This window comes from Silurus aristotelis (genome assembly GCF_946808225.1).
Source record: "Silurus aristotelis genome assembly, chromosome: 25".
Taxonomy (NCBI): Eukaryota; Metazoa; Chordata; class Actinopteri; order Siluriformes; family Siluridae; genus Silurus; species Silurus aristotelis.
Window position 1 is genome coordinate 19,229,860 of NC_139598.1, and position 17,500 is coordinate 19,247,359.

At 38.5% G+C, this 17,500-nt stretch overlaps 1 protein-coding gene across 1 annotated transcript in view; it reads left to right on the top strand.

Annotated features, from left to right (window-relative positions):
• Positions 1-13,565, top strand: part of slc6a20 (solute carrier family 6 member 20) — a 16,365-nt gene extending 2,800 nt beyond the window's left edge. The window contains exons 6-11 of the mRNA XM_083529330.1: positions 712-953; positions 2,872-3,034; positions 3,254-3,458; positions 3,766-3,925; positions 7,885-8,050; positions 11,456-13,565. Coding sequence (XP_083385456.1) covers positions 712-953; positions 2,872-3,034; positions 3,254-3,458; positions 3,766-3,925; positions 7,885-8,050; positions 11,456-11,635 — 1,116 coding nt within the window. The 3' untranslated portion in view covers positions 11,636-13,565. The remainder of the gene's footprint in view (positions 1-711; positions 954-2,871; positions 3,035-3,253; positions 3,459-3,765; positions 3,926-7,884; positions 8,051-11,455) is intronic.
• Positions 13,566-17,500: the final 3,935 nt, after the last annotated feature.

Consider the following 17,500-nt stretch of genomic DNA (forward strand, 5'->3'; position numbering starts at 1 on the left):
TTTCTGAAGACATTTGTGTTTTACGTTGCTGTTTTCTTGGAAGGTGACAGTTTTCTAATTGTTTAAAAAGGCCTTCAGGGTTTATGGAAAAAATAGATAGTAGGTATTTCTGATTCCTTCTTCACTAAAGTGCAAGTTCTAGCTAAACTGTATAATGCTACCACCATCATGCTTCACTGTGGTTATAGTTTCCTTTGGGTAATGAACTTGTTTTTTTTTTTTCCTTAACATGTTTTAGATTTTTGCCTAAAATGTTAAACTTTTATCTCATCATTCCATAACATATTTTGTAACATGGTTTCAGGCGGACTCAAAAATGATCATGAGCCACAGAATATAAGATAAGATATTTTCTGTAGCTCCTTTAATATGGTTCCCATAGCCAAGTCTTCCCATTATACGTTTTATTGTTATTGCTGAATTTTAGTGGGATTGAATGTTCTTTGTAATGTCACAAGAAAAAAGTTTTTAAAGTTTGTTTGTTTTTTTACAGAAAGTTTGTTGGTTGCTGTGTCTAGTGGAAAACGTTTTTAACTTGGTTTAATGTTTGAGTTTATTGCTGTGTGTTTTACAACACAAAAACATGACCTTTTAACAGGTGTGTATTGACCATTGGTATACATCTATAGTATGTATATGTGTAAATGTATTGTGTGTGTGTGTGTGTGTGTGTGTGTGTGTGTGTGTGTGTGTGTGTGTGTGTGTGTATAGCTGGAGCAGTTGATGAATCCTCAGACATGGATAAATGCTGCTACACAGATCTTCTTCTCTCTTGGTTTGGGTTTCGGGTCTCTAATTGCTTTTGCCAGTTATAATGATTACAATAACAACTTTGAACGTCAGGCCATCGTCATCGCCCTCATTAACAGTGGAACTTCAGTTTTTGCCAGCATTGTCACGTTTTCCATCTACGGCTTCAAAGCTACATTCAACTATGAGCGCTGCTTAGAGAGGTGTGAGTGTGTGTGTTTAGTCTTGTCTGTATTAACTGATATATTTAACTCTGTTAACACCCCTATTAAACATTAACTCAGTTCTAGCTGTAAAGTCAGACTGAGTAAAACAATAAACTGGTTAAAAATTTCAGTTTCAGTAGTTCAGAGTGAAGAGAATCATCGGTTTCTTTGTTCCTGCATAAGTACAGCTAATGGGATGTGGGTGGTGTTCAGTGTAATGCAGATGGTGGTGGTGTTCAGTGTAATGCAGATGGTGGTGGTGTTCAGTGTAATGCAGATGGTGGTGGTGTTCAGTGTAATGCTGACGGTGGTGGTGTTCAATGTAACGCTGATGGTGGTGGTGTTCAGTGTAATGCTGATGGTGGTGGTGTTCAATGTAAGAGTAATGGAGATGGGTGGTGTTCAGTGTAAGAGTGATGGAGATGGGTGGTGTTCAGTGTGGGAGTGATGGAGGTGGTGGTGTTCAGTGTAAGAGTGATGGAGGTGGGTGTTGTTCAGTGTAAGAGTGATAAAGGTGGGTGGTGTCCAGTGTAAGAGTGATGGAGGTGGGTGGTGTTCAGTGTAGGAGTGATGGAGGTGGGTGGTGTTCAGTTTAGGAGTGATGGAGATGGGTGTTGTTCAGTGTAGGAGTGATGGAGATGGGTGGTGTTCAGTGTAGGAGTGATGGAGGTGGGTGGTGTTAAGTGTAGCAGTGATGGAGGTGGGTGGTGTTGAGTGTAAGAGTGGTGGAGGTAGGTGGTGTTCAGTGTGAGAGTGAGGAAGGTGGGTGGTGTTAAGTGTAGCAGTGATGGAGGTGGTGGTGTTCAGTGTAAGAGTGGTGGAGGTAGGTGGTGTTCAGTGTAAGAGTGAGAAAGGTGTGTGGTGTTGAGTGTAGCAGTGATGGAGGTGGTGGTGTTCAGTGTAGGAGTGATGGAGGTGGGTGGTGTTCAGTGTAAGAGTGATTAGGGTGGGTGGTGTTCAGTGTAAGAGTAATTGAGGTGGGTGGTGTTGAGTGTAGCAGTGATGGAGGTGGGTGGTGTTCAGTGTAAGAGTAATTGAGGTGGGTGGTGTTGAGTGTAGCAGTGATGGCGGTGGGTGGTGTTCAGTGTAAGAGTGGTGAAGGTAGGTGATGTTCAGTGTAAGAGTGATGAAGGTGGGTGGTGTTGAGTGTAGCAGTGATGGAGGTGGGTGGTGTTCAGTGTAAGAGTGGTGGAGGTAGGTGGTGTTCAGTGTAAGAGTGATGAAGGTGGGTGGTGTTGAGTGTAGCAGTGATGGAGGTGGGTGGTGTTGAGTGTAGCAGTGATGGAGGTGGGTGGTGTTCAGTGTAGGAGTGATGGAGGTGGGTGGTGTTCAGTGTAAGAGTGATGAAGGTGGGTGGTGTTCAGTGTAAGAGTAATGGAGGTGGGTGGTGTTGAGTGTAGCAGTGATGGAGGTGGGTGGTGTTCAGTGTAAGAGTAATGGAGGTGGGTGGTGTTGAGTGTAGCAGTGATGGAGGTGGGTGGTGTTCAGTGTAAGAGTGGTGGAGGTAGGTGGTGTTCAGTGTAAGAGTGATGAAGGAGGGTGGTGTTGAGTGTAGCAGTGATGGAGGTGGGTGGTGTTCAGTGTAAGAGTGGTGGAGGTAGGTGGTGTTCAGTGTAAGAGTGATGAAGGAGGGTGGTGTTGAGTGTAGCAGTGATGGAGGTGGGTGGTGTTCAGTGTTATAAATTTAAATCAGATATAAATGTGAAGAATAAAGGAAAATGTAGTGTTTACTGCAGTCACTTGTAGTTTATCTTCAGTAACTGTTTTATTTATTGTTTATGGAGACTTTTTAACAGATTTATTCTTACAAATGAAAGCAAGTCTTTTTTTATTATTAAAACTGCTGCTGGAATCCATTTGTTCACAGTTTGACTTGTTTGCAAGTTATTGTTTGTTTATTATTTGTTTATTGCAGGATGAGAGTTTTACTTCTAAATACATTTAATCTCGCTGAAGATGCCATTAATAAAGAAAATGTGACGTCATGGATTACTGTGTTAAATCACACACATCCTGAGCAGCTCACGCTCATTCAGCATAAACTAGAGCCCTGCAGTCTGGAGGCTGAACTGGACACGGTATGTGTGTGTGTGTGTGTGTGTGTGTGTGTGTGTGTTCCACTGTTTTAATGATTAAATAATCATGTTTAGCTTGTGTGTGTGTGTGTGTGTGTGTGTGTGTGTGTGTGTGCGTGCATCTTTTGTGTGTCATGTTTTGCTTGTGTTTGTGTGTGTGTGCATCTTTTGTGTGTCATGTTTTGCTTGTGTTTGTGTTTGCGGGTGTGTGTGTGTGTCTAGGCTGTTGAGGGCACTGGCTTAGCATTCATTGTGTACAGTGAGGCGATCATGAACATGCCGGCTTCTCAGCTATGGTCTGTCCTCTACTTCTTGATGTTGCTGATGTTGGGGATGGGAAGCATGCTTGGAAACATAACAGCCATAATAACACCACTGAGGGACTTCAAAAATCTTACACAGAACTTCAACAATGCCACACTGAACGGTACAAACAACCCAGCAAACAACAAATAGAAAATGAGTCATAAATTCCAAATTAGAAAAGCCATATATATCTTGTAAATCTATCTATCTATCTATCTATCTATCTATCTATCTATCTATCTATCTATCTATCTATCTATCTATCTATCTATCTATCTATCTATCTATCTATCTATCTATCTATCTATCTATCTATCTATCTATCTATCTAAATCATGTAGCAGTAACCTTTGTGTGTGTGTGTGTGTGTGTGTGTGTGTGTGTGTGTGTGTGTGTGTGTGTGTGTGTGTGTGTGTGTGTGTGTATAGGTCTGGTGTGCCTTTTCTGTTTGTTGCTGGGTTTGGGATTCACCACCCCTTCGGGTAATTACTGGTTTACGATGTTTAATGAGTATGGTGCAACGCTCTCGTTGCTCTTCATCGTGCTGATTGAAGTTGTCACTGTTTCCTACATCTATGGGCTGAAAAGGTAAATAAGTGAAATTTATCCTTACCTGTATAACTACCTATATGTTATTCATACACTATGATAAAACTTTTAATTAACTGTTCTTGCAGTATTAATTCAGTATTAATATAGATTTTACATGTAAAAGACATAAGAAGAATTATGCTAAGCATTTTATACAAGTTAATAACAGCCATAACAATGTCATGCTCACTTAAAAAAAACTTCTGACATGAATAACCAGCAAACTCACATCAGTTAAGTGCATAACATTGAATGAAATAAAAAATAATACATGCTTTTACACTGTTCAGCATGAACAGATGATTATTTTCACACTCAATGTTGTAGTCAGAGTTGAAGGATAAGTTTTAAAATCCTCAACCTCAGAATCGGTCTATACCATTATAACATCTTCATATTACTTATGACCATACCTTTATATACCTGACCAGATTAACAACCCAATATTACATATCTGTGAAAACAGCAGTTGTCTAACAATATAACACTGAACATTGTGTGAGTAAAATGTTCATGTGATTGGATGGTGTATTTTGGTTCCACTGCATCAATATTTTGTGATATATGTCTTGTGATGTATGAAAGACAGCTTTTCACCTCAATGATAAATATAGTCACTGTTTAATATTGTGGCCATGAGATCTTGTCACACCCCTAATGAGTAATGAGTACATGTGTGAGTAGATGCATATGTACATGTTTATGCTTGCTGCAAACTTTGATAGGATCACTGTACAGATACCGGGTGGATGCCCTTTGTTTTGCAACCATCCTTGACTCTTTGTGGATTGTTTCGACAAGGTGGATAGTTTACTGTTATTCATTTAGAACTATTTTAAACAGTTTGCACTGTCAGATAGGCCACCACAGAAAGAAAGCACATCAGGCACCACTATCTTTTGTTTCAAATGTTGCACTGGTGCACAATCGCATAAAAACTTCTGACATGGGCTGATGACACTCAGGTTGGGCCCATGGGTGGGTGTTGCCATGGCCAGGCTCTGAACCTTCTATCTGTATGCTGAAGTGGCAAATAGCAATGTATATAAACAAATCTAATACAAATGTATAACTGTACAAATATGCAATATATGTGTATTATATATATTACAATAATACTATATAGGGTGCAATGTGAGGATCAACACAGAAGGGTATTTTTTGAAGGTGAAAATAATAGTGCAAAAAAGAAGGCAACATGAGGTATTGCAATTTGTACAGCAGTAAATGTATGTGCAGCAGAAGAAAGTAACAGTAAGCTGCATCATGGAAAACAATGTAAGTTTACAGTATGGAGACATTAATGTACAGTCTTTATGAGTAGAATTAAATCAACTGAGTTGGATGTAGAGATCATCTTTTATTTATAGAGTTCAGTAGGCTGACATCTTCGGGGAAAGACCTTGTGATCATGTGTTTTTCTGTGGTGGCCTGTCTACCATGGGGTCAGAATATTCTTTCCTCCTAACTGCAATGGTAGAAGTGTGGTTGTCACAATGTCAGCTGGGCTCAGTCAAGTAATTTACATTTGTACTCTATATAATCCATGGGCTTCTTTTAGAAACTTAGCTGAAAGACACTTTAACTCTTCTCCCAGGTGATTCATCTCCTGGTCAGGATCTCAGTATAACTCTTTATGACTCTCTGCTCTCCCCTTTAGTCACTGCTCACAACCTTGGGGTGACTGTGGACAATCAACTGTCCTTCTTCCCACATGTCGCTAATGACATTTTCATGCTCCCTGAGCAGCTGCCACTGGTCTTTTTTTATACTTGGCTGTCTTCTCAAAGACAATGAGGAGCTGCTTGTCTTATTATCTACTTTCATCTGTGTCTCGTTTCTCCTCCCTGCCTTTTGGCCATGTGCGCACTGGCTTTCCACAATGTAAGTGTTGAAGTGGTGCTGCCCATTTGGAACCATGCTGACAGTTGTGTCCAGAGTCTTCTCTTTCTGGTGGCCCATCATCAAAATAACCATATAAATAGCATGTTTTCTTGGTAAAGTGGCTGATTGGGTAAATATATACAGTGAGGAAAATAAGTATTTGAAAACGCTGCTATTTTGCAAGTTCTCCCACTTAGAAATCATGGAGGGTCTGAAATTGTCATCGTAGGTGCATGTCCACTGTGAGAGACATAATCTGAAAAAAAAAATCCAGAAATCACAATATATGATTTTTAAACTATTTATTTGTATGATACAGCTGCAAATAAGTATTTGAACACCTGTCTATCAGCTAGAATTCTGACCCTCAAAGACCTGTTAGTCTGCCTTTAAAATGTCCACCTCCACTACATTTATTATCCTAAATTAGATGCACCTGTTTGAGGTCGTTAGCTGCATAAAGACACCTGTCCACCCCATACAATCAGTAAGAATCCAACTACTAACATGGCCAAGACCAAAGAGCTGTCCAAAGACACTAGAGACAAAATTGTACACCTTCACAAGGCTGGAAAGGGCTACGGGGAAATTGCCAAGCAGCTTGGTGAAAAAAGGTCCACTGTTGGAGCAATCATTAGAAAATGGAAGAAGCTAAACATGACTGTCAATCTCCCTCGGACTGGGGCTCAATGCAAGATCTTACCTCATGGGGTCTCAATGATCCTAAGGAAGGTGAGAAATCAGCCCAGAACTACACGGGAGGAGCTGGTCAATGACCTGAAAAGAGCTGGGACCACCATTTCCAAGGTTACTGTTGGTAATACACTAAGACGTTATGGTTTGAAATCATGCATGGCACGGAAGGTTCCCCTGCTTAAACCAGCACATGTCCAGGCACGTCTTAAGTTTGCCAGTGACCATTTGGATGATCCAGAGGAGTCATGGGAGAAAGTCATGTGGTCAGATGAGACCAAAATAGAACTTTTGGGTCATAATTCCACTAAACGTGTTTGGAGGAAGAAGAATGATGAGTACCATCCCAAGAACACCATCCCTACTGTGAAGCATGGGGTGGTAGCATCATGCTTTGGGGGTGTTTTTCTGCACATGGGACAGGGCCACTGCACTGTATTAAGGAGAGGATGACCGGGGCCATGTATTGCGAGATTTTGGGGAACAACCTCCTTCCCTCAGTTAGAGCATTGAAGATGGGTCAAAGGCTGGGTCTTCCAACATGGCAATGACCCGAAGCACACAGCCAGGATAACCAAGGAGTGGCTCTGTAAGAAGCATATCAAGGTTCTGGCACGGCCTAGCCAGTCTCCAGACCTAAACCCAATAGAGAATCTTTGGAGGGAGCTCAAACTCTGTGTTTCTCAGCGACAGGCCAGAAACCTGACTGATCTAGAGAAGATCTGTGTGGAGGAGTGGGCCAAAATCCCTCCTGCAGTGTGTGCAAACCTGGTGAAAAACTACAGGAAACGTTTGACCTCTGTAATTGCAAACAAAGGCTACTGTACCAAATATTAACATTGACTTTCTCAGGTGTTCAAATACTTATTTGCAGCTGTATCATACAAATAAATAGTTTAAAAATCATACATTGTGATTTCTGGATTTTTTTTTTAGATTATGTCTCTCACAGTGGACATGCACCTACGATGACAATTTCAGACCCCTCCATGATTTCTAAGTGGGAGAACTTGCAAAATAGCAGGGTGTTCAAATACCTATTTTCCTCACTGTATTTATGTTTGATTGCTGAATAAAATTAAGCTTTTTTATTCTTATTAAAATATATATACAGGAGTTAGAGTCCTGCATTCTGACTTTTGCAGCACGTAGCTAGTGCCATTAGTGTATGTTGGTCTTACTTATCTGTATGTCTAGAAATCTAATTAAATAAATAAATATCCAATCACTATACTGTAGGTTGTGCAGATTGGCACCTCTGGTGTTTAAACCATTCAAGTGAATTAGATGCATAATTAATACATTGCTTATTCCCATGATAGTGATAGCATAGTGATCACAATTAAACATATACATACTTATATTAAATGTGTTTGTAGGTTTGAGAAGGACATTGAGGACATGCTGGGTCATCGGCCAAACTGGTACTGGAAAATCATGTGGGTTTTTGTGAGTCCATTACTGCTGATTGGCCTTTTCATCTTCTATATTATAAGTTATATTCAGGGAGGAACACCGACATATCAGGCATGGGATAAAGACATGGTAAGAGATGCAAATAAATCTTAATAAATCTTATTGTTGAGTATTATTGTAACTGTTATTGCTGTTGTTATTTATGTGAACAACATGACTGCTATGATTGTAAAGCTGTCATATAGACTGTTCAAGCTTGTTTTCAGCTCAGTTAAGGTGATCAAAAGTGATGCACATCACATCATTATTACAATCACATACGGCCACATTGGAACAGCAAGGCCACTTTTTAGTTTTTGCTATTTACATGTACATTTATGGCATTTGGCAGATGCCCTTATCAAGAGTGACTTACAGTTTGTGTTTTATACAACTGAGCAGTTAAGGGCCTTCTCAGGATCCCAGCAGTGACAGTCTGGAATTTTGACCTCACATCGTCCTGACCCAACATTCAACACCTTAAAAACTAAGCTACAATTTCCCTGCTATGTACTGAAGATATTTGGGTTTGAGATCAAAACATTAACATGATTCATAATATTATGAGATACCCTAGATATATATATATATATAATTTTAGCTTAGTTTCCTGATATTTTGTCATATAATGTGAGGACAGGCAGATGCAACTGCAAATTAAAGTCTTTATTATCCAAAGCGGTCTAGTGGTTAAGATGCAGCGCTCTCACCGCTGCGACCCGGGTTCGATTCCCGGTCAGGGAACCATCCCCAGCCACTCTCAGTGCCGGTCCCAAGCCCGGATAAATTGGGGAGGGTTGCGTTAGGAAGGGCATCCAGCGTAAAACATATGCCAAATCAAACGTGCAGAGGATCCGCTGTGGCGACCCCTAACGGGAGAAGCCGAAAGAAACTTAACTTATTATCCAAAGCAAACAAATCCAAATCGTGAAGCAAAAGCACGGTCAAAACACAGGCGAGGTTCAGGCACTGTACAAATAGACTTGACTAAACAGAAATTAAAACATTTTAACAGAAACAAGCCAGTGGGTTATCAAACATGATTTCAGAGGCTTGCTAAAGTCACAGAGTCACAATGGCTATCTGGTGGCAGCATGTAAATGTGTGTGTGTGTGGTTGTGGAAAATTTTATGCAGCTGTGCTCAATCATTAGCAGGGAGAGCATATTTGAATGCCTTGTGGTTGATGGGAACTGGAGTTTCAGTTCAACTTGGTGCATTTTTCGACAACAGCTCTTTTGGTAGCAAAACACCCAAGTATTCACATAAACAGTAAATATAATGTAATATTTGCTGACATATTCCCTGCTAGCAAAAAATTGCAACATACCGGTGGCCCAAGCTTTACCAAACTGTTGGATTCTTTTGAAACAAGGGCACAGTTTTTTTCAGTTATTGTTAATCTTTTTTTCAGGATGTAAAATGTTTATAAATTCTGTGAAGTTCTGCTGATGAACTTGTCCAGTTAAAAAGCTTCCATTTTCCCAGATGAAGTCATTTTTGAGCTGGAGTGTGTTTTTAATCATTGTCTTGCTGCCTGATTAAACTCCCTCTAATTATATTGTTTTTAAATTGTCAGACAAAATGTTTTTATAGATTTCAGAATTCATTCTGCTGCTCCATCATAAGTTCTATCATTATTAAGGATTAGATTGAGTCTGTTCCAGAAGCAGCCATGCAAGTCAAATCCATGACACCACCACAAAATATACTTGATACCTGAGCTTGAATGATTTGTATCATGAGCCATCATAACCCTAGTCATTTACCGTATTTTTCGGATTATAAGCCGCTACTTTTTCCCCCACGTTTTGAACCCTGCGGCTTAAACAACGGAGCGGCTTATTTAGAAATTTTTCCTGGGTTTTTCACAGTTTCACAAACTTCAAGCCAAAAAACTGAACCCCATAACATTAGACCAATGAAATTTCCGAACGGAAACGAAAAAACGCACCTCACCTGTGTTCTGAGCTGCACGGCATCGGGAGAAAAAACTTATTTTTTTTAATCGCACGACGATGCCAAAAGATAAACTCTCGAGAGAAATAGTTGTGAAAGGAAGGAGGAAGACAGTGAACGATGACTTTCTTGGTCGGCTACTGTTTAGATACAAGCCGTTGTAGCGTGTTGAGTCTGGGTGAAGGGAGAGCTCGCTAACTCCAGTTACAACAGAAATCATATAACCACAGACAGGTTTCCAAAACTCGTGCTTTTTTATTTTTCTTGGCAACAGCGTTACGGGTTAGTCAAAGAAACTTAGAACTGAGCATCAGAAAATAATAAGGACATATTTCTCGGTTTGTTTGTTTTTTTCCTCGGTCTTGCACACATACCGGAAATACCGGAAAAATGCGGCGAAGGCTGTTCCCAAATTACCGCTATGCTCCTAAAGGAAGCACAACATATTTCACCCGTTACACCCGTCTTTCATTAAAGCCTGTGTAAAGTTAATTAGTTTCAGTGTAGACACCTGCGGCTCGTAGACAGGTGCGGCTTATTTATGTTTTATATTTGGGTGCGCTTTATAGTCCATAAATTACGGTAATCACTTTGTTAGAGGTTCATCTTTTTCAGGAACTTTTGAGGATCTTTGTATTTCTGTACAAATTCCAATCTTTTGCTGCTGATAAAAGTATTTTATCTTGTGGTATCTCTGCTATATTTCTTTAAACAGTGGATTGAAAGACCTTCACTCTGGCCCAGTGGAGGTTGTTGATGATGTTACTGACTTATTCAGTGTTTGATGTCACTGTGATGTAATTTTTTAGATTTTACAATGTTTCTGTCATCAACTCATGTTTTCCTTGAACATCCTGGTTCATGTATGGATGTTAATACCCCGTTGGTTTATTCACTTTTTAGTATGTTTGAAATTGTTGTATTGAATAATGCTTATGCAAAGACTGTTTTCTCTGGCACTTTTCTTATCTTTAAAATGGCTCCCTTAGACAGCTCTCTGCTCTGAATGATGGTTTATTTATTAACAATAAATGTCTTGGTACATGTGAAACCCAGGACTCTATCAAAGAGCAGAAATTCAGAGCTATTCATAAACAAATCCAACAGAACACACCTGGGCAAAAAGAAATACCTGTTAGTCAGCAAACTTTTGATTAATTGAAAAATAGGTTGGTTCATATAAAAGGTGCTAGATGTGTTAAAGTTGTTTAAAAAGTCTAGATTTAAATATCGGAAAATAAAATATTCATATTTTGATACCAAACACAAATGTCTTCAGTGAATAACAAAAGGGAGAGTATTAGCTTTATTGTTACAATATTTTGAATACATATTATTAACTTAATTTCCAATTACATTAATAACTTTAATACTGTCCACTTGTGTGCCTTGAACTCCATAGTATTATGTGGGTGTGATGGTCAGGGGTGCATATACTTTTGGCAATACAGTTTATTGAATATTTTAATAATAAACATTTTGAAATGGATGCTGCAGTTGAGGGTTGTGTGTTTTCTCTGTCTTCTCTCCAATACAGGGAAAGTCAGTAAAAATGGAGTATCCTGTATATGCTCAAATCTTCATTGGTCTTCTCCTTGTCTCATCAGTGAGCTGTGTCCCTATCACAGCTATTTATACTTTCTGCACAAGACATAAAAAACAAACAGTAACAGTACGTGAGGAAATAAATACTGTGTTATCCACCATAACACCATAAAACCACCAAAACACCTTCTAGAATATCTGCCACAGCGTACACTGTAAGAGCCTTTATATGATACATTATAAAGGATTTAGTAGATAACTAATAGAAATAACATCTAACTATTTACATTTAAAATAATTTTAACAGAAAAGTAAATAAACCTGATCAGTTGATGTACATCTAACGGTTAATAAGAATCTAAATGTTTTGCTTAAATTTTTATTATGTGGAAAATGTGTTAAATATAAACAGCACTTTATACACAGTAGTGTGGAGCATGTTAGTGTACACTGTCTGCTTAAAGCACTACATATACGTATTCTTTGGGGTTTATTGTAATTTACAATGATCTGATTTTAAAGTTACTCTTTGTACTTAAATCAATTATTACAACATTTTAAAGGTAGAATTTAGATAGAATTATTAAAGTTGTTTATGAGACCAATTGATGGCCGTGCTTTTGCACCAAAGCAGCATAACGTTACATTCAGAAAGTCTAAAACACTTGATTTTCTGATTCTATAAATCTAAAATATAATTGAACAATTTATTTTTCTTGTCATGTGAAAAACACAGTTTATAAACTATTCTACAGAGTAATTTTATATTATAAACCCAGACTCCAAAAAGGTAACAAAACACATGATGGTCCTAATAACAAGTTATATTTCTAAAATTAATGAATGAGAACATGTTTTCTTTGGTATTATATTGAAAATAAAATATTTTGAAAGCAATATAAAATAGTGAATGAAGCTGTGATCTGATTTGTGTTTCAGTGACAGAGCTTCTAGACAGTTATATACAGAACAGAATATTGTCTTTTTCAATAAAATCCATGCATATTGTATATGGTCACAGAACTCTGATTATTCTCTTGCTGTGTTTTCAGATTTTACCCACCTGCTTTTAGTTAATCTGCTGCAGTATTTTAAGCTCATTATTGCCTTTTGTTTTATTGAGTGATGTTGTATAATTTCAGTCAGGAATGTGAGTTCAGTGTAAAGGTCAGAGCTTCACTGGGAATAAAGTTCACAATGTAATCTGAAAACACTTCATTCACTTTACAAAAGTAAGAATCCATTTCTGTAACAATCAGGAATAAAAGAGTATATCAATGACATTCCTTCTTAGGACACAAATGATTTAAATAATCAATAACGTGTTTTTTTAACATTCAACATATTAACAATAACATGAACTTGTAGGTCTTTTTCACAGATGAAAGTATTTCACACACTGAAGGTGTCCTTCTAAAACAGCTACAGTTTAACTTGCACTTTTTCTTTTACGTGTATAACCTTTAATCTTTTTCAAGTATTTATCATCATCAGACTAACTCGTTGTTCAAGTAATGTGCAAAAGTCTTCCAAACTGTTTTTTTGTTTCAAATGTTTTCTAAAAGTTATAGGTATTTAAACACTGAACATTAGTTAAAGAGTAATTATAAATAAAATATAAAATGACTTGCATTAGTTGTTTTATTAACATTACAATGTTGTGATGTTAAGCTATCAGCTATCACACAAAACTCTTATATTGGGGAATATGAATAAAAATGTAATATAGATTATTATGCTAGATAAGCTAAAGAGCAAAAGTAACTAAATAGAAAAGTATCTGTTTGTTCAAAAAATTTAAGCTCACACAACAACTTGAATTCCTTGAATTGATTCCAGCTTAGGGTTAGGGTTAGGGTTAGGGTTAGGGTTAGGGTTACTTAGAAACAAAACATTCTGTGCCTTAACGTCGTGGTTTCTCACCAGTTTCACAGTGGACTGTACACTGAGTCTAGCTTTGTCTTGGCTGTAGGTGACTACTGTCTTGTCATCATACTCCTCACACTGTGACTGTGATGTTTAGACTGTAACTATGTAGGGTTTGTTTTACAGTTCTCATGCTTACATATAACTAACCAATAAAGGAAGGTTTTTCGTGCAAAGTTTCTGGCTCCTACAGGGTGGTATGAAGATTCGGCCTTCCATGTCAGTGTTATAAAGTTTCCACTAATTGAGCCCTCTTCCACTACCAGGTGAACACAAAAACATTGCCATATTGTATTGTCCTATCATGTCTAGCAGAAGCATCAATATTAATCCATGTAAATGACAACAGTCCATCCCGGTCTTTTCGTGCATTACAGTTTTCCTGGGGATTTAAATTAGGGGGCAAATTCTGTTTTTAAGCAGATTCTACAGGAAAGAAAACAGAAGTATAAGTGTAAAAACTATTTTAAACTTTAAACCCTTTCCTCACAATGTTCAGCTTTTCATAGAAAGTCCATCTTGAAAATGGCCTTTTAAGTGTATCTGCAACCAGATACATTTCTTGTTCTCTGTCAGAAACAAACAAACAAACAAACAAACCAAAAAACCCAGCTATTAACTCTATACACATGTTGCTATCTAGATGAAGAGAATCGGCTATTGGGAATAATTTAATACATATTTATGGAAAAAATATAATAAAACTTAAGTAAGAAATTCTAATAGTGTTTAGACCAGCATAGTAGGTTTTGCAGTAGAAGGCCAACAGGACCAACAGTGAAGGCTTTACTTGCCCTGAAGGCCTACCACTGCAAGAATGAAATATTTATTATTAATTATGTTTATAAATATATACATAAACCAAATCATTTACATATTGCAATATGATTATTTATGACTCTTTACATGAGCTAATTGGAATTTAGTTGAGATTTTAATTAAGCTGTTACAAAATGTAATCACCTCAGCTCAAAACCACTGAACATTTCAATCCATTTCAATCTCTCTCTCTCTCTCTCTCTCTCTCTCTCTCTCTCTCTCTCTCTCTCTCTCTCTCTCTCTCTCTCTTTTCTCTCCCACGCCCTCTGTTTAGTACACACATACAAACATTATGTACACTTTACACATTTTGTATTTTTTTTTTGTGTCTATTCCTTTTGCTGCTGTGAAAGAACTGGACAGTTTACAGAATAAGATCCTGTTTGAATAAGTTTCCTGTATGAAAATAAACTCCACCATTGCTTAATGTAGGAAATAGTGAGGGATAAAAAAGGCAGTTTCAAATGGAATAACAACACACATAATAAGAAGCATATTTAAATGGTAAAGGTCAATGTTCGTAGGTCTGTATAGGTGTGCTAATGTTTCCAGAATTATACTGATGTGTGGTGAGTTGTGTAGAGGTTTTCTGAGGTGTGATGAGGTATCCTGAGGTGTTTATTTTTAGGTATGTTAATTTCAATAGAAGGTTGTTAGAAGGTTAGAGAGTATCACCTTCTGATTCAATTTATTTTACCTCAGAAATATTTCAGTGTTAATAGGTGAAAGGTAGGGGGTCATATTTCAATTCATGAAGCAACAGTTAACACATCACCAGGCCTCATCAAACCATGCTACACTAAATATTTTAGCAGAGCTCTGTAAACATTTATATAGTGTAACAAATTCCAGCACATCTTAATTGGCCTTGACCACCTTATTACCTATATACAACCCCAACCCTAACCATCACTACACATATACAGACCTCAGTACTTCTTCATACACCTTAGCACTCTTTACTGCACAAATTCAGCATGCCTTAACACATTGCAGCATACCTCAGTACACATCAAAGCATCTTTGCACATATTTATATGTCTCAGAAAACTTTAATACACCTCAAAACAAACCAGTGCACTTCAAACATTTCAGCACTCCTCAGTACACTGCAAATAATCTCAGCAACCTTCAAAACATTTTGTTACACCTTAAAACATCTCAGCACACCTCAAATCATATCAGCACACCTCAACATATGTCAGCACACTTCAAAACATTTTATTGCACTTTAATCATATCATTAGGGTTGGTTTTAAGGTTAGGTGTTGGGTTGGGATTCAGGGTTTGGGTTAGGGTTGAAGATAAGGGGGTTGGGTTGGGATTAGGGATAGGGATAGGGTTAGGGGTTGAGGTTAGGGTTAGGTTCAGGGGTTGAGGTTAAGGTTAGGGTTAGGGGTTGAGGTTAGGGTTGGGGTTAGGGTTAGGGATGGGGGATAGGGTTAGGGTTAGGGTAAGGTTGGGTTAGGGTTAGGGTTAGAGGGTTAGGGTTTAGGGTTAGGGTTAGGGTTTAGGGTTAGGGTTAGTTAGGGTTAGAGTGTTAGGGTTAGGGTTAGAGTGTTAGGGTTAGGGTTAGGGTTGGGGTTAGGGTTAGGTTTAGGGTAAATGTTTAGGGTTAGGGTTGGGTTAGGGTTAGGGTTGGGGTTGGGGTTAGGGGTTAGGGTTAGGATTATGGTTAGGGGGTTAGGGATAGGGTTAGGTTTTTACGGTTAGGGTTAGGATTAGGGTTAGGGTCAAGGGTTAGGGTTATGGGTTAGGGTTGAGGCTAAGATTAGTGGTTAGGGTTAGGATTTAGGGTTAGGGTCAGGGTTATGATTAGGGTTGGTTAGGGTTAGGTTTTGGTTAGGTTTGGGGTTAGGGGTTGAGGTTAGGTTTAGGGGTTGAGGTTAGGGTTAAGGATAGGTTTAGGGGTTGAGGTTAGGGTTAGGGTTTAGGTTTTGATTAGGGTTAGGTTTTCAGGTTAGGGTTAGGGGTTAGGTTTTGAGGGTTAGGGTTAGGGTTAGGGGTTGGGGTTAGGGTTGGGGTTAGGATTAGGTATAGAGATAGGGGTTGAGGTTAGGGTTGGGGTCATGTTTTGGTTAAGGTTAGAGGGTTGGGGTTAGGTTTAGAGATAGGAGTCAGGGTCTGGGTTATGGTTAGGGTTTATGGTTAGAGTGAGTTAGGGTTAAGGGTTGGGGTCAGGGTTAGGTTTTGGGCTAGGGTTAGGGTCAGGGTTAGACCCCTGACCCTAACCCTGACCCTAACCCTAACCCTAACCCTAACCCTCATTTTTTTTTTCACCCCAAAAATTCGAGTTTGGGGGTTAGGGTTAGGGCAAATGCTCAAGGTGAAGTCCACTAGGTGAAGTCCACTAGATGAAGTGCACTAGATTAAGTGCATTAGATTAAGTGCACTAGATGAATTGCACTAACCCCTAACCCTCATTGTTTTTTCCCCTTTTTTCCAAGTGGGGATGGGGGGGGGGGGGGGGGGGGGGGTTGGTGGAAGTTAGTTCTTGGATTTATGTTTAGAGTTGGGGTTAGGGTTAGGGTTAGCACACTAGATGTTTAAGTATGCATACTACATTTTTATGAGCCTTTGATGTGCACTGGCCTTCTACACTAAGCACTCACATCACATCTCTGCCACTTTAAATAAGTGTCAAAAATGCCCCTTTGTAGTTCTTTCCCCTTTTTTTCCCCCAAAAAAGGTGAAGTGCACTAGATGACGTGCACTAGGTAAAGTGCACTAGGTGAAATGCACTAGGTTAAGTCAAGTCAAGAGTCAAGAGGCTTTTATTGTCATTTCTACTATACACAGTGGTACACAGTACACAGTAAAAACAACACAACGTTCCTCTGGAACCCTGGTGCTACACTAAACAACAACAAACAAAACAACATAGAGCTACAACACGAGCTACATAAAGTGCATCGAGTGCAACCTGGTGCAAACAGTGCAGACAGACAGTGCAGACAGATGACACAAGACAAGACACAAAACCCAATATAGCGCCCAAGAGTAAACCTACTGTATAATTGATTATACAGTACTGTACGAGAAGACTGTACAAACTATACAAACTAAAAAATAACTATACCTCAGAATTGAGTATAAACAGAACAATGTAGTGCAAAAATGCAGCAGCAGTCGTGGGTGCAAAAAACAGCATGTAAACAGTATAATACAGTGATAAATAATAAATGTGCAAAAAACAGCAGTTAAGAGTGTGGTACGGTCAAGAATAATAGATAATAAATAAATGAATGGTGGTGGAATGGATTGAGATGAGTGATGAGTGTGTGTTAAGTGT